The 22048-nt window shown below is 39.4% G+C and overlaps 1 protein-coding gene, 1 long non-coding RNA gene and 1 pseudogene across 2 annotated transcripts; 2 read left to right on the top strand and 1 right to left on the bottom strand.

Annotated features, from left to right (window-relative positions):
- Positions 1 to 3723: 3723 nt before the first annotated feature.
- LOC111338423 (uncharacterized) lies at positions 3724 to 11769 on the bottom strand. The gene is made up of 7 exons (XM_088725661.1): positions 11626 to 11769; positions 10567 to 10871; positions 9947 to 10082; positions 8642 to 8950; positions 6783 to 6996; positions 5638 to 5966; positions 3724 to 4976 (listed from the first exon to the last, which is right to left on the bottom strand). The coding sequence occupies exons 1-7, from the start codon at positions 11687 to 11689 to the stop codon at positions 4747 to 4749; spliced, it is 1587 nt and encodes a 528-aa protein (XP_088581787.1). The 5' UTR covers positions 11690 to 11769; the 3' UTR covers positions 3724 to 4746.
- Positions 11770 to 12578: 809 nt separating this feature from the next.
- Positions 12579 to 13963, top strand: LOC148728041 (uncharacterized). Its single transcript, XR_015988906.1, has 2 exons — positions 12579 to 12689; positions 12818 to 13963. It is a non-coding gene; the product is annotated as an uncharacterized LOC148728041 (long non-coding RNA).
- LOC148728040 (uncharacterized) lies at positions 13076 to 13963 on the top strand (annotated as a pseudogene).
- Positions 13964 to 22048: the final 8085 nt, after the last annotated feature.

Below are 22048 nucleotides of genomic sequence, written 5' to 3'. Positions count from 1 at the left end.
CAAAACCTCACAGAATTATAACTTGCACTGATTTAAACATTCCACTAATTTCGTATGCATAAGCAAACGAGAGTTCTACAGGTAAGCAAACTCGAGGAAAAATCATGACCTCGAACATTCAGCTAAAAAGAAATATATAGTGCAGGGAATAAATCTTGTGAACTTAGTGGTCACGTGCGTTTAGAAGCAACAGTATTAGATAAGCTTGCCGTGATTTCAGTTAGAGTAATTTTGTTTTTTCGATAAAACGCTCCATCAGCTCCTTTGCGATACTGTGCACACTAACAATGTCAATCAGATGACTGGAAATTATATATTGTCGCTTTTCATTACCTAGAAAATATTTTTGGATGAGTTTGATATTCAAATAGACAAATTAAATGCATTCTATACGTTCCCACTAACCTGTAGTAAATATTCTCCCAGAACTCATAAACTTAAAATATGAAAAGGCCCATGATGCCACAAAGTAAGAAAAACAAAACAAATTAAAAAAGAAAAAAAAAAACACACACACACAAAGTCTGCCTTCACGATCAATTATCATGCTGGACAGGATGGGTTGGAGCAGGTAGTTTTAAAATAATTTGCTTCTCCACTTTATTTCAAGAAAATGCTATTTCAAACTGGTGATTTAATAAAGAGGTTTGTATATTCTACATTCTTTCAGATGAAATCCAACTGTTTTTTTACCACCCGCATAGTTCGTGATGTTTGCCTTCAATTAGTATTTGAATACCCCTGACGGGCACTTCACCGCGAAGTGGTGCAAGAACCTTTTGGACTTTTAAGGGTCTTGTGAGTGACAAAAGCAATCACTGGTAATTTATTAGCTCTTAATTTTAGTTTTCCCTATTTTTTATAAGTTAAAGAATATGGAAATTTCGATACATGAACTATAGTTGACTCTTGGTGAAATACCCTGAAAGACAAGTTGACAACGTCGAAATGGTTTATGGAGCTTTCAGCACAAGTTTAAGTGTTATTCGGGATCGTTAGTTAATACTACCTAAAATCAAAACAGTTATAATTTGTCAGAAGCCTTTGATAGCCTAGTCAAGAAGATCTTTTTCGAAAATTAGGAACGCAGAACACGCGGAAAAAATGTGAGACCCATGGAGAAACAACATTCCTTTATGAGATCAACTTTGATAATACCTTGCTTAAAAATTGGCGCGAACATAAGCGTGTGTACATGGGAATATGAAGCAATGATGAAGTTTAAAGAGCACGAGAGAAGCGTAATATTTGCTCGAGGCGCAGCTGAGGAAAACTCTAGCTGCTTGAGGGTTCTTAAAACTTTCCAAGTGCTTCATGTCTCCATAAATGCACAACTGACATACCAATTGTTTTATACCTTGATCGACACAGTTGTTTGGATGTTCTTTCTCCCAATTTTAAAACGTTTGAGAACAACAGTGCGCAATTTTAGCCAACTCTGAAATAAAAACAAAATTAGATAAAAATAACAGAGCACATTTAGCAACTGGATTTAAATTTTTTATTTCCACCGCAATCCTTTTATTTAATAGTTTCATTGTACAATGAATGTGAGACCTCGTGTCAGTTTAAAGGAGAAGTTTCCCAAGAAATCACAAATTTTTGACTCTTTGGCCGCTTTCGGCGTGCTTTAATCATTCGACAACGTACGCCGCCAGTTTGAATCTCGCTTAGCTACCAGGCCAGTTACTATGTCTTAGCAATAGATGTTTGAACAACGACAAGAAGCGACTCAAAATGGCAATCTTGACTCAAGCAAAGTATCTGAGCAGCAGATATTTGTGAACTTCGTGTTGTGGTTTTGGCTGTGCGGCCAGAAGTAAACTGACGGCATCTACGATCAAACTCTACTGGAACAAACGTTTTGGTTAATCCTTGACAACTTGAAAGATGCGCTACAAAGTAGATATTTACAGGAACCTTTCTAATGCCGAAGAAAAGAATTGTTTTTCCTTTAATTAAAAACAAGCCCTACGCAATCTGGACCAATAACAGCTGATCTAAATCTTGGGTTACAGCTCTAGCAGAAATTTAACCCTGTAGTTTAGAGAGCCTAAAAACTCCGTTAGCTGCGAATATCAACAAATTTATTTTTGTACTTAACGATTACGAGTAAATTTACTACAATTTTATATTATGTAGAGAGCACAGGCTGCCCTCAATAGCCATAAAGGGCTAGAAAGATGGGGGGCAGCCTCACCTAGGTGATTAATTTATGGATATTGAGGTCAGGTACCACTCACGCACACACACCTACACGAAAAGAAAAAGAGCAGAAATATAGATTAATAGATAAATAAACAAAAAAGCAAGAAAAAGAAAAGCAAAAAGAAAACTTAGGATGCCAGTATTACACAACGGAAAGCCTGAAATAATGTAGAGTTAAAAAATAAACAACAACAAAAAAATTCTGCAAATAGCAATTAATATTTCAATAAGTTTGGACTAATGCTTTTCCTTAAAAGGTTTTAAAGGGAGAAGCTTGATCTCATCATATTTATTTCAAACTTAAGCACCCTGGACCTTACTTTGAAAATTCCATAATTTGCTCTGACTTTTGGGTTAGTATAAGAGCGTATAAGTCATCTTGCAGGAGAACTTAGTGTTATGGCCATGCATGTTTCTAACAGATGGCATCTAGAGGACCACATTCTTGCCCTGGCTGAAATACATGCCTAAAAGCTATTCTACTTAATGGTTAAGATAATTCTCAAACAGGATGGTGTCCGGTGTTGAAAGCCTGATTTGAAGCGGTGCATGATTATAAGTGCTGGCCTTACCACTTTGGAAGAGGTTTTAACAACGATGCACTATTCAGTGATGGAGATCACCCGTCTTGCTCCGAAGAAATGGTTAAAAAAAAAAACAAACAAACAAACGAATAAAAACCAAAGGGAAGGCGGTTGCATAACGGTTTGGACGATATGTAAAAGGGTACAGGCTCAAGAGTGTGTTCTTGGACAAGACACTTTGCTCTTACCCAGAGCCTCTCTTCAATCTCTGCCCAAAGTGTGAATTGTTTACGGCGAACCAATCACGGTAGACTGACAAAATGCTGGGGAAGGGGGTACCCTACGATGGACTAGCATCAAGTTAAGGGGGAGGGAGAGGGGTAGAGCAAAACTCCTAATCATGGTAGGAAGACCAGCCCAAGGCTGTCATGGTGGTTACCGGTCGTTTCGTATCTACGTTGTTTCGAACCAAATCGTTTCGTACGTATACCCAGTCAGTTGAGTCGTTTCGTACCCAAACTAATTAAAAATATATGTTTTCCATGTTCACATTTGGAGGAACAATATCACAGTTTCACAAGCTGTCATTGTTTAAAAAAGTCATATGTATGAACAAAAGACTTTTCTATTAAAAATATCACACTAATCTTGTGCTAAGCAATATCTAAGTTGTTTTTGTTCAGAAGGTCACAAGTGTCACAAGTTTTTTTTTTTTGTAGGTTACTCGTTTGACTCTACAAACTTGTCCAACGCAACGATTGACATCTGTTCAAACGCTGGTGCGTGAGGAATTTCTAATATATGTATGAATCGATCAGCGGTTTGGGTACGAACCAACCCAAACTTGGTACGAGCCAACTTAAATTTGGGTACGAAATGACCGGATACCTTCAGGGTCCCTTGGCTAGAGTACAGACGGTAATTATCAAGGATTCAAAGATTAGTGGGGTGAAACAAGATACCTTGTTAAGAGAGGATACAAAATAAACTATTTATCCTTCTTAAATATTGTATTTTTATTACTGGACTGAACAATATAAAATACAAATAATTGCAAGCTGTGACAAAGTTAATACACAACAGGAATGAAAATACTCTGATTTTGTAATTGTTTTCAACACAGCTGGCTTTTCACGATCAACTTTCATTAACTACTTGGTTCACAACCTCTGAAACTGTAAGCCTTGGTTTAGTATCACTTCTTCACTTCCATCGGCGTGTTCCGAAGATAAATAACTGGCAGTATGAATTTCTGACTTCTCTAAAAACATCTACTTTAATCCTCAATTAAAATTAAAAGTCCTTTTGTTGTTTCCACTCTGAAATCACAAGACTGATTTCTTTTTTCCAGCCTCAAGACATTGAGAACTAAAATGAATTAATCCGGGTAACAACAAACGACTGAATACATTCAAGGGTTAGCTGAGGTTTCTCTAACACAGCGGTCAGTCAGGTATGCCCATGCGCGATGGGACTAATCATGGCTAGCCGCGCGCCAATTTTCTGCGCAAAATTGAAATGTTCATAGATTTCTGTTAAAGGAAATAAAAGTAGGAAAAAGGGAAACTCCAGGCTTTTCGAACACATAGCTTGGTATCTTGTTGATCTACCGTCCTCAGTGTTTTGAGTTTACCGAAGAGGTTATACGGTTTTCAAACTCCGTGACTTACTAGCTTGTGTGGCTGTTTGTAACTCGTGAGAAACACTGACGTTTGACCACTGTGTTGATTGTACTTAAAGCCCTTAGCATTAATCCATGATTATAGGTTAAAAGGGGGTTTTGATTTCTCCTATATAAAAGTATGTAATAGGGATGAAGTCTTTGGGGGCTTCATCACAGTGAACGGAAAATTATAGAAAGCAAATTATGAATCACTCAGCTCTTAATCGCGTTTCAGACAGTTCACCTCCTGTGTTTCAAAATGATTTTAAAAAAATGGATTAGCGAAATAGGAGATCTCCCGTGTTTTTATATCCACATGACTAATAATTTCAAAATAGTACTTCCTCAACTTTACATTGACTTTACACTCAGCGTTTTGACGTCTGTATCGTCGAAGGCTGCATTATCCTGAGCTAGGTCAGCGGTGACATTTTTCACGGCAGGCCCACGAGAATTTTTAGAGAGCCTCATCATAACCACCAGGCCTATTATTATTGCCATGGCAACCATGGCACCCGCACAGAAGATGACCACCCAAGTCGTGGGAAAATTTTCGCTGTCTTCTTGGATCGTGTTTGAATCTGAAAAAATGAATGATAAGTGTGGTTGGTTAGTTTAGTTCAGAGACATCGAACATCTAACTCAGCCTCGTCTTCAGATGTCCTGTCTTTGATTAGCCACTGTGCACGTGGTGACATGGGAAAGAGCTTCAAATCTACTGTACATGTCAAGATCAGAATCAAAAAGAGGCAAACGGAGTAGAATCACATGAAATAGCAAATTTACCGAAGGATTGCAGAATTTTAGACAATTTGAAACGTGTTAAAGTTGTCTACGTCGATTCTCCAACCGTTTGTGAATCACTTAGAAGAGTTTCTGCCGAGGTGTAACAGCAGCAGTGGAGGTGGCGAGAAAGACTGAAAACTGGCCATAGAAAAGAAACAGGAATTCCGAGAGGTTTTAAAGAACATAAGCATATCATGATGGCTAGAAAATGATTTTATCAGTGATCATAATGTTTTTCTTTTCTTTTTTTTAGAAATTTGAACATATGTAAAAGAATAGAAAACATGTTCATCATGATTTTTGATCACTTTTATCATTCAACGTGGATTGTTTTTCGGTTAGTCCAAACAGGAAAATATACTCTTATGCCAACCGATTGCCAAATTTTAGCTCTATCACCGAATAAAGAAACATCCTTCCTTCGTTAATCATCGATCGAACCAAAGGCTTACAAACCTTCTTCACTGTCATTTTCATTGGCTGTAGGCCCGGTGGTTTTGCCTTCTTCAACGATGGTAAATGGTCCAAGAACTAAATGCACTTCATTTGGATCTTGCTCTTCCAAGTTCCGTCTCTTTCGTCTACTTGTGCAGGCATTACATTGCGTAGTACAAGTGGAAGCACTATTGCTTATCAAGCACGCCAATGCATTACAGTGGAAATAAACCCGGTCACCAGCACTTCCACTAGCGAAGCGGAACGCGGACAAAGTAAACGTTTGAGTGTTGGTGGGGGTTGCTGAGCAGTTATAATCCGTCACAAACTGATCACTTTGAACATGGCAACTAATAAAAAAAAAATAGCAAGGGTAGTATATGATCAAATATATCTCAAAGGAGTTACTTTATCAAACTATGAACTGAGCTCAGAAGTTAAAGAAGTATGCATCAGAAATCATTTGATTTTCGTTTAAACCATAAAAAAGTATAATTAACCATGATTCTTACTGCATTTGGGATACAAGTACACGAACTTTTAAAAACTGTCTTGAAATGTGCTAGAAATGCGAGGTAGTCCGCCGCCATATTGAATCTTACCTACGTATAAATAACTAAGGGTCAAATTTTATGAAATAAGTGGAGGGGGAGGTGGGTTGGAGGAACCTCACAGTTTTATTATTATTTATTTATTTTTAAGATTTATTAAAAATGAAAAATCAGCCGCCAATAAACTGCCAATGAGGGGGGTCATAAGAATATTAAAGAGCCTTATTTGGGGATCCGATAAATTATGTTGACACTACCAAATTCCCCAGTTTCGATTTCTATTTGTTTTTTGTTTTTGCTTTGTTAGAAGTTCATGGACAAGAAAATAGTTGAAAGCAGTATGACTTCAGTTTTGCTCAGTTTCGCTCAGATAACGTGCGTTAAGATTGAAAAGCAAAGAAGCTTTGTTCTTCGAGAAAACGGATTATCGGTTTCCTGTCCATTATGTGAACATTCTGTAACTTCTCCGTCAGAGGAATGATTATACCTCGATAAGACGATAGAATTTTCTTTGCTATCCCCTTAGGAGATGTTTGTTAGCTAAAAGGAAGAAGTACTAGTCGTGAAGTTAGAGATTTAAAACAACGAAAACGCTTCGCATCTTCGGAATCTTACCCGCTTTGAATAAATATGTAGCTGTTAGCATCATTGACGTTATTGGTGGGCGTAGCCTTGCACTGGGTAAGATGTAATTCAATATCACTGCTTGTAGTTTGAACCTCAATTTTGAAATATAATTTCTGCCCCAAAGCGATCACGGTATCCCCAACAGGGGTTTGATGGTTTTCGTCCGTGTGGATGTTCATAGTAAACGTCAGGGCTCCAGTACCTTTAAAACAACAAGGTATTCAAATCATAGAAAAACCAGAGTAACATAAGTGTTCTTAATACTTTATCAAAATTATGACAAAAATTCACGAACGCAACTGGTTATCAGCAGCCCGGTTTGAGCACTATCAGGTGAGTTTATGCGTCATGTTTGTGATCGGATAGTGCATTAGGACAGCTTATGCATCACTCATGTGGTGCATAAGCTGTCTGTATAATTGTATTCAATTGGTATCTACATACACAGGCTCTTACATAGACCAATTGGCTCATTGATTTTCTGCAGGAAAAAATCAAAGGAATAGAAGAGAAAAAAAAAATTGAAAAATAGCTTTGACCAATAGGTATTTTGGTTACGGTGAATATATGAAGTTCATATATTTTGAACTGCGGTTATAGATACGAATGATGCACGATCCTCGCAGTAGAGAGCGCTATTTATGCAATAGCGAAAATCAGACCTGAAAAAAATCAGGTCTTTTTTCAGGTCTGATTTTCGCTATTGCATAAATAGCGCTCTCTACTGCGAGGATCGTGCATCATTCGTAATAGGTATTTTGCGCCTCAAAATTTTGTCATAGTTTTGATTAAATTCTGTCCATAACATAATCATACTTAACAGTTAGATTTCAAGAGCCAATGATCTATAATTTTTTTCAATTGGCATGAAACTAGTTCTCATTCAAGCTTAACAACAAGACAGGCTCGTATTTCTTTTTTTTTTTTCTTGCTTTGTTCACTCGCCATCAAGACGGACTAATATGAATCTACTACTAGCTTCCCATCACAAGTAATGCAATCTGATCAGCTACACTACTTGCTATCTAGCTATTCTTTGTTATTGTCCATCAAAAATTTTTGCTCTCGCACGATTGGTCTAAACACATCACGTGACCGAATATGCCCCAGCTAAAATTGGGGAATATCTGAGGATGTACTTTAAATGATATTCCCAAAATTTTAAACCTTACGTCGCGATTGAATCTTTGTTTTAATTTTTAATTCAAGATGAGAAAGTGTTGTGGTTGTTACAGAAGAAGGGACATGTTCATTTGTGCATAAGGTCGAATCAGACATCACAGAGTACCCGGCATCTGATACTTCTTTCGCTTGATATTTGGAAGCCTAGGCTACCGAATCGCCCGAAAAATGAACGATTAGTCGAGAAGTATCGAGTGCTACTTAGATATGTTGTAGCCAATTTTTTAGTTGAATGAATTATTTCTTTCCTGGGTCCGTGAGCGGAATTTCCAGACAAAGAGATAATCAAATCTAGAGTTTTAAATTAAACTATTGCCGTTTTTCTCTATCTGATACTTTTGGATCAAGATTTGGTGTCTATTTCCTATCGTGTTAATATTTTTCATGTTAGTGGAGTCCACCCAAACGGTGGCTACAGGTAGATGTTTGGTCTCAGAATTGTATGACATGCTGCAATGTTTCCAGTGAGATCGCCCCAAATTCATTCAGAGGTTGAATTTAAAGTGAAAGCCTCTATCTTGGCGTGACAGTGTCGATGGACATGTTAGGTCTAATTCGAAAACTGAAGGGAAGTCTTAAGAACAATCATTAAGTGAAAGAAGAAAAAAACAAAACAAACAGACAACCTACTGAAGGAGAACTATAGTGCAGTTAAATCTACTCACCAGAAGCAGTTGTCGGAGTTCGCTCGTATGAGCAAATGATGTTGAATTCGGCTTCGTCTGGTTCTGCTGTGGTATTGAAGACAACGTTGCGGTAAAACGATCTTGCTTCATCGTTTGAGATGGTGAGAGCTGTTTGACATGTCCCAAGGGTAATGTCAAAGTCGAAAGTGGTTGATCCATCAGTGGCTTTACAGTTTCTGTCATTGAGAGCCAGGTCGGTCGCGGCAATAGCAGGATCAGTATTAGTAAATAATGACTTTTGAATCTCCACTAAAATGTTGGACGCCTGGCAGGTGACGGAAACATCCTCTGAAGTAAAATGAATCAACAAAACGATAAGGACGACTGCATCCTCGCTGGTCAGTTAAATAAAGGGAGGGGGGTGCGGAGAGATGGGATGCGGAATGATTTGATATTCTTGATTCGTGATTCCTTTTATTTTCTAGCCCAACGAAGCTTGATTCATTTGCAACTTTTTTCACTATTAATAATTAATTTTGAAGTATATCTCATAATTCATGATCCCAAATTCCAACCTTTTAAATTCATAATTCTATCTAATTTGACCAGCGTGATTCGCCACAGATGACCCACGATTCCACCCACCCACCCACCCCTCACTCGCCATCCTTCCCCGGTGCCGGTTAGCAATAGCTGGTTTCATAGATGTATTTCATATTAAGCGTCAAGATCAATCTGGGATTGCGTTGGCTTTGTTATATTACGCTCTGTGATTACTTTTGGAAACACGCGTCACAGGCATCCCTTCGTTTAATCAGAGGCAAAACACTCTCAGTTGTTATTTCATCACTAGCATCCAGTCCCGCACGTCATTACGTCATGTTTTAATTCTCATTGATCCTTTAGTTCTTCTGATTGATCTTTGTGTTTAATTCAATTTTATTTTAATGTCACTCGATGAAATAGTCAAGCCACAAAACCTAAAGCATCGAAGCCGTAAGTATGGTGTTCACGTGATCTTAACTGAACAGCGTAGCCGGGTGATATAAACCTTGACATGACGTCACTTGCTATATTTTTAAATGAGTAGCGAGAAATATGATGATTCCTGAAACCTCTTTTCCAGTCTTCCTTTCATGACGACCGCCACTTAACAACCGGCTGCACTGGCCACAGTTTCTCCCGTCGTGTTCGACATTGTCACCAGTCTTCTCAGTGTTGTGCTCGTCTTGCGCTCATCTCTACTTACGGAGAGTCTTGAATGGGCTATTTTGTTCCCCAGATGTTTCAAATACAACCTTTTAAATATCATTATCATCAAGATCATATCGCCGTGAAACATACCTGGTACGGCATAAATCTCCACTCTTAGGCATATGTCGTTGGAAACTGGCTTAAACCGCAGATGTGTCGCAGTTACGGCCGTTGTTAGGCTATGGAACGTAGTGACGTTACCACCGGCTGAAGAGGCGTGGAAGGTCTGGAGAGATATTGGAAACGTTAAAATTTCACAGCAATAAAAAAGCAGGATTAAGGGAAATTAAAGCTACTGCTTCCCTTTTCAGTTTTAAGAAAAATTAAAACCATTTGACTGACCGAATACCAATAATCTATTGTAAACATCCGCCCAAAAGAAAGACCACTATTGATCTTGAAGAATTCTAGTTTGTAAACTGCTAAGACAAGGACAACAGGGAAAATAATACAAAAGCCAGCACCAAGGCTTTAAAAATGGCAATAACGAAGTTTTAGAGAGAAAAAGTATATAATTTGTAAATGAAGTTTCCGTTTTCAAATGACGCAAATTTTGGTGATCTCACGTTTTTTTAATTTTGCATTGTACTACTTCTTCCACTTTTTTCCAGCCTGGAGAACTGAGCGTATATTCAAATCCTTTACATAAAAATGATTGAATGAGCTTGTGAGCGAAACAAGTAGATAAAAATTACAGGTCAATTATTTACCTGCCCTGAGTCAACATCAATAAAGTTTAATCCGTTTATTGAAAACTGGAGCGTAAAGTTTGTAGACTCTGTAGCGCCAGGCTTTCCTTGTACTTCGACGCCGCATATTTCGTAGTTTCTTCCTAGGTCTATCGTAAGATATGGATCACTGTCATTGCCAGCTGCTAGTGGACACCAGGCATTTTTTCCGGCAAGGCGACCATCTTTGGCAGGAAAACTCGTGAGTGCCGAGCTTGCATTCATGCTACCATCAGGTATAACTTTCAGTTCATCTCGAACACCAACCGGAGTGTCAGAACACGCACCTGAATGTTTCCAATCAAAAAAATGCGCCTACATTTAAGATGAACAAATGTACTCTAGCACACATGCGCAAATGATTAGCTGAATTTCATCTCCCGGGATTGATAAAGCCATAGCCTATTAGGTTATTATTACTGACCATTAACCCCAGTTACTGGCTTAAAAAGGTTTTATTTTGAATTATGCTATCAGCCAGGTTTATAACATTATTTTATGAGCGTCTTTAAATTGAGAAAAAAAAAGTTGTTTCGCCCCTACCAACTTCTTTGCCAGGGTCCTCTATCCTCCGGTCTTGAGGAAGAACCCTTATAGCGGCTGTTCATGTGCCCATGCAGAAGAAAAACAAAACGCTATAGGGAGGGTGGATGCTCAACTTAATTTTGTCATTTATGCAATTCAGTTGGTATTGATAAAACTTCGGCGCATGAACCTCTCCCTCGATATGTCTTTGTTGCAATCTTCCGAATTCTAGGATCTCGTGGGTGGAAGAGAGATGACCCTGGGAACGATATTACGCCTTCGTGCTTGTTGGATATCTAAACAATGGCCTCCACTGGGCGCGAAAATATGCACGGATATTTTCCAGCGGACATTATCTGTTCCGACGTGCGAACGGTTTTCCGAGAGCAACGTTCGGGGAAAACTGAGATTCGAGGAGCAAAATTATTTGATGGATTATAGGACGTGATTATGACCAACTGATATCTGAAGAACTCTCGGGTTATATCATTATGTCTTCGGTTAGAAATTTCTTACCAGCTGCCGACGAAATGAGTTGAAACACTGCTACAAGGATCTGTATCCATGTGAACTTTGTCATGCTTGTACGAGTCTTTAGGTGGTGATCAGATTTTTGGTTCAGTAAACTTGACACGATCTGAAAGTTGAGAAAATATCGAAATCACTGTTAAAAGATAAAGATCATCAAGCATTGCGAACGTGGGAAAGAAGGCAGCAATCTGTTAATCCTTTAATTTTGAGATTTAGGAAAATAAAACTTCTCTTTTGCCATTTACTGACTGCAGTTTCCTTTTATCTGTTATGCATTCTCAGGCAGACTTTAATTCTAGAACTGTAGAGAATAAACAACTATGGAAAAATCATTTGATGGTGTACCTCGGTAAAGTCTCCAAAGCAGACAATAGGCTAGCCATGAGAAGGTCTATTTCAAGAAATTCAACTACAAGACCGAACTTTCTCGCGATAAAGGATTGACCTGTGATAGTGTATGACGCACAACCCCAGCACAACAAAATTCTGGAAATCCTGATGTTTATCAAGGTCTAAAAATATGAAATTTTTTCCTTTAGCTTGCCAAAGCCAAAGCTATGATGTGCTAACGATGTTACCATGAAAAATAAGGTCCTTGGTAAGTGACAGGAGTCTCGATGAGTAAAGATAATGATACAAGGTTCTGCGAGACTCAAAGTATGCTTGAGCCTTGGAATCATGCAGCGGATAAGTTTCAAAGGTAAACCACACAATTTAATTCAACTGAAAAAGGACAACAACTTTCACAGAGCAAGTCAAGACACATAATTTGATTTCTTTTCAATACCCTATTCCTGATAGCATTCTCATCAAATCATAGTTAGTAGAGGGGACTGGTTAGGAAACGCGGCAAACTTCAAAGGGCCGGCCTATTGTCTGTCCTCTGAGCTTCGCTTGAACGTCACGTGACCAATGACCCTGCACAGAACCAAAACAACATGGAGGACATGAACGACTTATTTTTCTTCGGCGACGATTTTGATGCCATATTGGAAACTTTGGAAAACGATGAAGAATTACAAGAGCACTTTGTCGAAGCAGCTGACTCTGTACGTCTTTCAGAAGCCTTTAAAACGTTATTTTCGCCCAAAACTTTGTAGTTATTGATGCCCTTAGCAATGGCATCGGTCGTAGTACAACAACATATTTTTTTTACTGAAAGTCTTTCGATTTTTAGGTTCAATATGAAGAGGGAATTGTTTGCGAGTTGTGCCAAAAGAAATGCAAGACTAAGGCTGGATTAAAAAGACAAGACAATAAAGCATAAGGAGGAACAAGCGCGGGGAAATCAACCGACTCAAGAAGCCAAATTCACTGCTGAAGACTTCGAAGCGTTATCAATGAAAGCACGAGATAAAAAAATTGAAAGAAAATCTACCCTCAAAGCGTAAAAGAAGAGCTACGAAGATATACGATTGCCTGGGATGAAGAAAATATGAACTTCTCAGAAGTAGAATCCATGTATATGCGTTTGGTTAAAACTGGAAATGCAGAACAATTCTACTCGAAGTACTATTCAAGAATAGGCCTCAATTCAACAAAGATTTTTGTGGGGTTGTCAAGTAATGCGGCAACATTGCTTAGTACCAAAGTAGCTGATTGTTTGACAGCTCACAGCAAACAGAAAGATGAATCACCAAATCCCAATATCCCTACTAAACTGTGTAATAGAGAAATGGCAGGGTTACAATATATTGGAGGATATGTACTGCACAAACTTTATAGCAAGGTGAACGATGTATATAATCCCACAGCACATACTGAACAAACAGCTTCAATACTGAAAGCTGGCAAAGCAGAAGATTTGCATGTTGCAGGGAGTCAAAAACTAATTTCATCTTTAAACCGAGGTGGACTTTGGGTTATTTCTAAACAAGCTCAAACAATTTTTAAGAGAATAAAACATAATTTTAGGATTCTGACCTCAGGAAGTCTCCAGCTGAAGATTGACAATGTTAAGATAGAATCCAAATCAGCTTGTGATGTTCAATTGGTCTAAGCATATAACACCATGTTGTTGGACTCAGACACAGTGGTAGATAACAGCATTGCAAAAGATGTTTTGGACAGCATTATTCATTTATATGTTACTGTACGGTGTTTTTCACTGGCCAAAGATGTTATACAGAAACACAAAATTCAATGTAAACAAATGAAGACAAAAACACTACGAAAGGAAATTTGTAGAGCCAGCAAAGAACAAGAAAGGCAGATATAGTTAGAAGTAAGAACCTGCCACAATTTGTCAATAAGTAATTTATTACAAAAGATTAATTTGGTAGCTACAACCTGCAACATATTAAATATTACTCATTAATGATTATTTTATAGACAAAATGAGTATAAAGGCTATATGGTTAAAGTATCTAACATAGAGTAACTTATTTATTTTTAGCTAGTCTTCTCGCCAATTCTTGTATTTTGCGTTTCGCGGCGCCGGTAGCTTCCAGATTCCAATTCCTTTACTTCTCCTACACGTTCCACAGCCAAATACTGAAAAATTTTCACCTGGCATTATGTCCACTGACTTGATTAATGTTCTTAGCTATACTTTGAAGGTAAGATGTCGCTCGATCACGGAGAAAATCCAAAAACTTAAACGCTACGTGACTGTCGAAACAAGCCCGCGGCGCCATTTTGGATTTATGTGTGCAGGGTCATTGTCACGTGACCTCGATAAAATCGAACAATAACCTAGCCGACTGAAGTTTGCCGCGTTTCCTAACCAGTCTCCTCTACTAACTATGATCAAATCAATTCTCAATGAATCACAATAAATTACAGCCGGGCGTAGTGTTATTATTAGCACGTTAAAACTCAAAAGATAAGAGGCGGCGCTAAAAAGTACTTACGTTCGAGAAAGCTTTTACTTCAACCAAGTAGTGTTGCTAAAACCAGTTTATTGCGAGCTCGAAGAAAATTAAATTGAAACTAAAACAGCAGTGTGTGTCTGGAGAGTTCTGTATTCTTTTTTAATTGAATGCAGTAGCATTCCAGAGACTTGGTAAAAATTTCTCATATCTTGTAGCCAAGCACAGGCTGTTAGTGACACGTTCATTGACAGGCTCGTCAATTGTTGTATTGCAACAATTTATTTTTTCAAGCAAGGTTAATTTCGTCTCTAGAGAAATAGTTTTTACCCTAATAATATACGTTGCGGAGAGCGGAACAATTTGTGGACCTATCAGAACAGACGCCCAGACACCCGAGCTTAAAACAGTCACCGTTGGTTTAGTGATCCAGAAGTCTTACGATTTGTTTTTTTGATGATTTTGAATTACAGGTTGAGGTACAATTTAGGGCCTGTTTGATTCAGAGACTGCTGTTTTCATTACAAAGAATAACCACTGTTTAAAACGACCCTCAAACTCCAGAGGAAGTCTCGTTAAATTGCTGCTTGCACAACGCCATGTCATTTTCCAGCAAACAGATGGTGGGAATTGACAGTATAAATGCGTCTTTTTAAAACTAAACCGCCTCCCGGTTAGCTCAATTGGTTAGAGCGCTGGACTGTTGTGCGGGAGGTCGAGGGTTCGAGCCCCGGCCGGACCAACACTCAGGGTCTTAAAATAATTGAGAAGAATATGCTACCTTTCTATAACATCAAGTAATGGTTAGATATTCTAGTCTTCTCGGATAGGGACGAATAAATGGAGGTCCCGTCTCCTGCAGGGTTAGGGGCAGGAGACGTTAATTTCCCACGCACGAGATTACTGTGTGATGGATGTCCTCCCCTGGGGTGGGACGGGTGAGTAACAGGACCCCCGTTGATACCAGTGTTTACTACACTGAAGGGGCTATCCTGTATAAATATAGATGTCTGTCTGTCTGTCTGTTAGAGAACTTTATCTTGAAATACCACCAGATTCTCTTAGAAGAGTAAATAAGAAATTTCGGTACAATTACAGAAGAAAGAGAGCCTCGCAGAGTTTAAAGCAATTCGATTTTATATTCAGATGTACAACTTGCTAAATTTTATGATCCTCATTTCATGTTTTACGTTCACTGCACCTCAAACGATAATAAAACCTAAAACAGTTCCCCATCTATTCATTACCGCAGTTATTGTAGTAATTTCCTGATCGAGTGTTGTTGCTCGCGCTAGCATTTGTTTAGCCCTTTTAACTTCCAGAAGTGACTAACATGTTCTCCTCATAATATCCATACATGATCCAGCAAACAGGTAACAGGAATACTCAAACTTATCAGGTAGAAGTTCCTATCTTGATCTAACACCAAATTAATTCTCATAACTGGTCTACCAAGAAATGTGTTTATATCGGCTAGAGAGGAGAATTCACAATCAGACTCGGGTTTCTAGATACGTATAATTGAGCTTTAGGAGCTCAGCCGCAGCGCTTTGGCTCTTCGCAGCTGATAACGGCACAGTCAGTCAGTAGATCACTATAGGTAAGTCTGGAGCAATATTTTACGCTGGGAACTAAGAAGGAAGAAACGAAAACGAACCAAGTTTCAGTCGAACCCTTTCCGAGTTCTAAACGTCCTCACTTTCGCAATGAGGTCTGGTGTCAAAACCTTGCTTGTGAGAATGGGTTTTTTTCTTTTTTTGCATCAAAATTGATAAAATCGTTTCAACTTACCCCCGGACAAACGATCTCGAAATTACCCTTATAAAAATATCATAAACTATCATAAATGCAGGCATCTGATTGGCTATCCAACTTATCCAGCCTTAGGTTGTAGAGCAATTGAAAACAAAATGAAAAAAAGACCATGGGCCTATCTTGTCAGTAATTAAGAGGCTGTCTCTCTTATTTCCACCCGATCAATTTCGCGTCAAAAATAATTTTGCCTGAAACTCTGTCAACAGAAAGACTTTACTTAGGAAAGCACTAAATTAGATTTGGTTTGTTTCGAAATAATTTTCTGACTGCGTTAGGGGCCATAATTGTTTCCCCAGTCTGTTGGGACCGTCGCAACGTCTCGAAAATTGAAAAATAGGCATATTTTGTAACATTGTAATATATTTCATTCGCATAGTTAAGCCACCGAATTTGTATCAGATTGCTTAAAAACCTTTCTAGTTTGCCAAGAAAGTTAGAATTTGCCCTCTCAATATATCTGAAAAGGCGAATTTTAGCATATTCTGACCCCTATAATTCTCCATCGGCCGATGGCCGAAAATAACCTTGATTTAGACGTTATGTTTTGGGATTTGGGACCTGGTTGACAACTCTATCCTACACAGCCGTTAAGTTTAGACCTTTATAGGAAATAAAATGGAAGAACCCCTGTACCTTTTCGATTTTTCAAAAGTTATGACCGTTTGAATCAGCACATATACGAGCATTCGCGATTTTTTCACCTACCCTAAAATCGAACTACTGGAGCAGATTTCGTGATAAATACAGCTTACCTTCGGCACACGTTGGCTTTATGTGAGATTTCAGATATTCCTCGCTCCCCAAACTGGTGAACGTAATGATAACTCCAGCAAATAACTCCAAACTTCAGCGGTCGGCGTATATCGACACTCTTCTTTAACTGGTTATTGCGAACTAAACTCGAAAACTAAAGCCATGTTTCGCGCTTAATTTCCTGTTAAAATTTTGGATCGCTGCTGCATTCTCTTCACGAATCAGTCATAGAACTCCACAAGTCTATATGTCGAAGTTTGGGGGCTAAAATTTGGAATTTAAGGCTGAACGATTGCACTATCGAGCACAGCTGTGGTTCTGTTTTCACAGAGGTCCGCATTGACCATTGCGGGTGAACCCGCTGACCCTTTATTTTTCTGGAAGGCCTTCAACTGTGGTATGGCATGCAAGTGCTTTTTCAAACCAGAAAGGCTTCAATCTGTAGCGAGTCTTCGGCGAAGTTGATAAAGCTCTCAGAATGTTGAGGTGACATCAATGATCATCTACAAGCACATCACTTAGGTCAGCTTAGAGGAAAGGTACAAGAATATGAGCTTATCGTTAACAGGTCAGGGTTGCCACACGACCTTTCCCCCGATCAACTTGAAGAACTTTGGATCTGCGAAAAGCATAGAGGAAACATGGGTAAAAACTGGCGACCACGTCGCACTTGCCAGTACCCGCTGCACAACGGCTGGAAAAAGCAGCTAAATACAAGAAATGCAGTTCATCTCGATATGTCAAGGGAAATTAATGCTATCTTTTCAGAACTCGTTCCAACAGGTTCCCGTAAGTTTGATTATATAAATTATAGCTTACCAATGAGGTATTGTCCTGAAATGTAGACCATCGTTTAAATTAAGATAATATCTACACATATATTGAGGTGCGGTAAATGCCAGAACTCAGTATTTTGGATTTGATTAACATCTGGGCCAAAGCTCGGACGAAAGTGAGTATAAAACAAATCAGCTGCTGTGATTTCGTCGCAAGATACGTACCGTTATTCCACATGGAGGCCATGTAGCAGCTAGTGCAACTTGATAACTTAAATCACACTTCGACTTGTAACAATGCTCTGAAACAAACTTGAAATCTACAACCAAAGTTTCCAACACTACAAAATTGTGACGTTAGTCAATTATGTTTATAATCGGGAAACAGCAACTGTACTGATTATAATTTAGAAACCAGGAGGCATCGATTTTCGTCCTTTTATCCCTAGAGTCGAGTTTAACAACCTTTGCAGCACACCCCCTATTGGAATTTTAAGATAGTACCCAGGGGTCACGTGATCATAGTGCAACTATTTTTATTTGAAATTGCACCTTCTCTAACACGTTTAATTAATATTTCTTTAAGAGTTGGCTGTGTCCCACAGGATTGGAAGCGTGCAAACGTTGTTCCTGTTTATAAAAAAGGTGACAACGAAGATGTCTGTAGCTATAGAGCAATCTCACTGTTAAGCCTTATTTCCAAGATTACTGAGCGCATTGTTCTTGATCGTTTCTCCAACTTTATTGCCGATAAAATCTATCCCATGCAACATGGTTTCGTCAAAGGACGCTCTACTATCACTCAGCTCCTCGACACAGTACACCGGATGGTCAGAACAATCGACCATGGCGAACAAACGGATGTCGCCTTCTTGGATTTCTCCAAGGCATTTGATTCAGTATCTCATGCACATCTAATCAGTAAGCTGGATCAGTCTGGAATTAAGGGACCATTGTTGCACTGGTTCATAAGCTACCTTGGCAATAGCCTACAGTGAGTAGTAATTGATGGTAAAAGCTCAAATTGGTTACCTGTCACCTCAGGAGTCCCACAGGGTTCTCTACTTGGACCTGCTTTATTTGTGTTGTTTATTAATGATATGCCGAGTGCGTTATCTCACTCAAGCACATTGGCTCTGTTTGCTGATGACGCTAAGTGCTTCCGCACCATAAGATCTTATGCTGACTGTGCCTTGCTACAAGACGGAATTGACAAGCTGGTTGACTGGAGTAACAACTGGAAGCTGGCCTTCAATGTTGACAAATGCTCACTTTGCACAGTAACACGGAAACGCAGCCCCATAATTTGCAACTACAGAATGGGAGAGAAGGCTCTTAGCAGGGTGAGAGCCCAGCGCGATCTCGGGGTACTTATGTCAGATACAGCTAGCTTCAATGATCACATCCAAGCCCAGGTAAACAAGGCTAACAAAATGCTGGGTTTTATTCGTCGCACTATCAGCGGAAGCAAAATTTAATTACCAACTCTGAGATCCCTTTATGTGGCTCTCGTACGTTCTCACCTTGAGTGCGCCTCTGAAATCTGGAGCCCAAAATCAATTACTATGATAAAAAGAATAGAAGGGGTGCAACGACGTGCGACTCGGCTTATGTTACCCGATTTTAGCTATAATGAACGCCTAAAACGTCTCAACCTGCTACCACTGGTTTACCGCAGAGAAGTCAAGGATCTTTCAACTTTTTATAAACTGAAGTGCGGGCATTTTAACTCTTCACTTAAGTCGTATTTTCAATTTTGTTCAGATGAGAGATTAAGATCGCATGCAAGTAATAAACTAAGAATTAATAGATTCAGGACGGAACTTTTTAAGGGAACATTTTTTAATTGGATTCCGTATCTATGGAACAATCTGCCTGATGCGTTGAGGACGGCTAGCTGTAGTGTTTCTTCTTTTAAGAGACTATGCACTAATTTTTATAACGATAGGGTTTTCGACCCTGAGCACCCATGTACCACCTGGGCTAAACCAGCACTTAGTTAGTAAGGTTGTTAGTTAGTAAGTTAGTTAGATTACTCAGTTAGGTAGTTAGCAGCTAGCCAGTTACATACCTTGATTAAGTTTTTTATATATCCGTATATTTTCTTCATAATGGGTTGACTAGCACGTATGGTTCGTCAGTTCCCTTCTAGTCTTCCCCACTGCCTTGTTATGTAACCCAATTTGTTATTATTGTGTGTTCTTTTGTTTTATTTTCCCATGTAATTGCAGTGAAATGGAATAAATTAAATTAAATTATTTGTTATCTATAAGTATTACTCTGCTTATTACCATTTTGCATTACTGTTGTATTTCGTGCTTTTCAGTAATCTGTGTATCTTGTTACAAGCTGCACAAGATCAAACTCACTGAGAACATGACGTTGTTCCAAGGGCAACGTCCCGAAGAAAATAACCAGCAAGAGGACGAACCTTATAGGTCATATAACGATACCTGATCCTATAAATAAAGCAGACCATGATATGCATTGACACCTAGCGAACTTTCAAGGACAAACGTTCAAAGGAAATGTTGCATGCAAGCAAAATTGTTTTCCTCGGCGAGGCCATACACTAAAATATTTCGCGCAACATTGCTGATACAGTAAGCAAATTATGTTTACTGGTGCATGGAAAAAATGGGAAAAGTTTTCGAAAAAGTGACAAACAGTGTTTTGGCTTTAAATTGGACGACTTTAAAAGAGAAAATGGTTGATAATGTACCATACAATTGCACGCGGTGATGCTGATTGTGAACACAACGGAATTTTTTGTGCGTATTGCTAACGAAGATGATCTAAATTCTACTTTCGCAACAATGCGCTCAAAAATTTCAGTGGTGGACACACTATGCAGTTAATCAAATGGCGGGAGGACTTCTAATTTTTGTTTGATTTTCTCAACTCCCAGACTCGCCAAACGAATGGCAGCTATAAATCTTGCAACGGTCACATCAACGCCTGCCGCGACGCCGCCTCGACCGAAAGCGAATGCCTTTACATCTGATTGGAATCTAGGATGCAGATCTGGGACCGACAGCCAGAGCTCTGGAGACGACGAGGCAGCTGAAAGTACCAGCGAGTTTGCAATGTCGGCGTTTACAGATGCCATGGAGAAACTGAACCCACTAGCAACCGGTGGTGGCCGGGTCAGTCCTTTGACCTTTCAGCTGAAAAGTACATGGGAGGAGGCAAAAGAACACGAGAAAGAGATTTGCATCGACAAGGCTACTGAAGCTTGTAGTCTCGTTTGTGACGTCATAGCGCCGAAGGCTGGACAAGAGCTATTTCAGGCCTGTTTCACACCCGATGAAGGGACCAGCCACATGGACCTTGTGCCGTTGATGCAGGCCTACAGTAACGCCATGACGAGTGCCTTGAAGACCCAAATTCTTAGCCCGTATGCGTATCGATATCCAGTGAAGACACTTCAGAAAATCCACGAGGCATACGCAAAGTTAACCGAGTGGCAAATTAGACGCGCTAGAGCTCATGCAAGAGAATATGGTCCAGTTTATTTGGTCGAAAAGTCGCCATGTCATCGAGTTCGACTGCCACCAATAAAGCTTGACCATTACTTAGACTTCGCGAACCGCCCCTACTTTTATCAAGACGTGTCATTTAGTACGAGGAAACTGAGGCTCAGCAGTGGCGAGAAGATCACAATGCCAAATGTCATTCGCAAAGTCACAAGGTCAACAATGGTCAAGCAGTACCTTCAGTTCTGCGAAGAAGAGCAGTTTGAACCACTGAGCCGTTCAACCCTATTTCGCATCCTCGAGGTAAGGGAAGCCTCTCAACAGAAGTCCCTTAGCGGCTTGGATAACACAGCAGCTGATGGGTCGGCGGGGTTCGCGCAACTCCTCCGAATAGTGGACGAGCTTGATCAGATTGGGCTTGCAAAGAACGTGGCAGACGAACTGCGAAGAGCCCTCAGCGAGGGTAAGAAGTACCTCAAAACCCAGTTTCAGAGTCACTGCCAGGAAGATGAGAGCGAGTGTCCCGACCGCTGTCGTAAGTTGGGTCTCAGCGATCCAAACGATCCAGATTTCCAGGAACAATGCTCACATCAACACACGCTTCTCTGCTCTCAATGCGACGAAATTACTTCCGTTTTGCAGAAGATGCAACAGATTGTTAATGATAACAAAGCCTTAGTTTTTTAAATCGAGGACCAAAAAAATGACTTGTTGTACGATATCCAGAAATCTTCGGAGGCTCTCGTTCAGCGGAAAGCTCACATTATGAGGTCCGTGA

This window comes from Stylophora pistillata, chromosome 6, assembly GCF_964205215.1.
Source record: "Stylophora pistillata chromosome 6, jaStyPist1.2, whole genome shotgun sequence".
In the NCBI taxonomy this organism is placed as follows: domain Eukaryota; kingdom Metazoa; phylum Cnidaria; class Anthozoa; order Scleractinia; family Pocilloporidae; genus Stylophora; species Stylophora pistillata.
The sequence above is the reverse complement of the archived record's forward strand: the minus strand, read 5'-3'. Positions and strand labels throughout refer to the sequence as shown.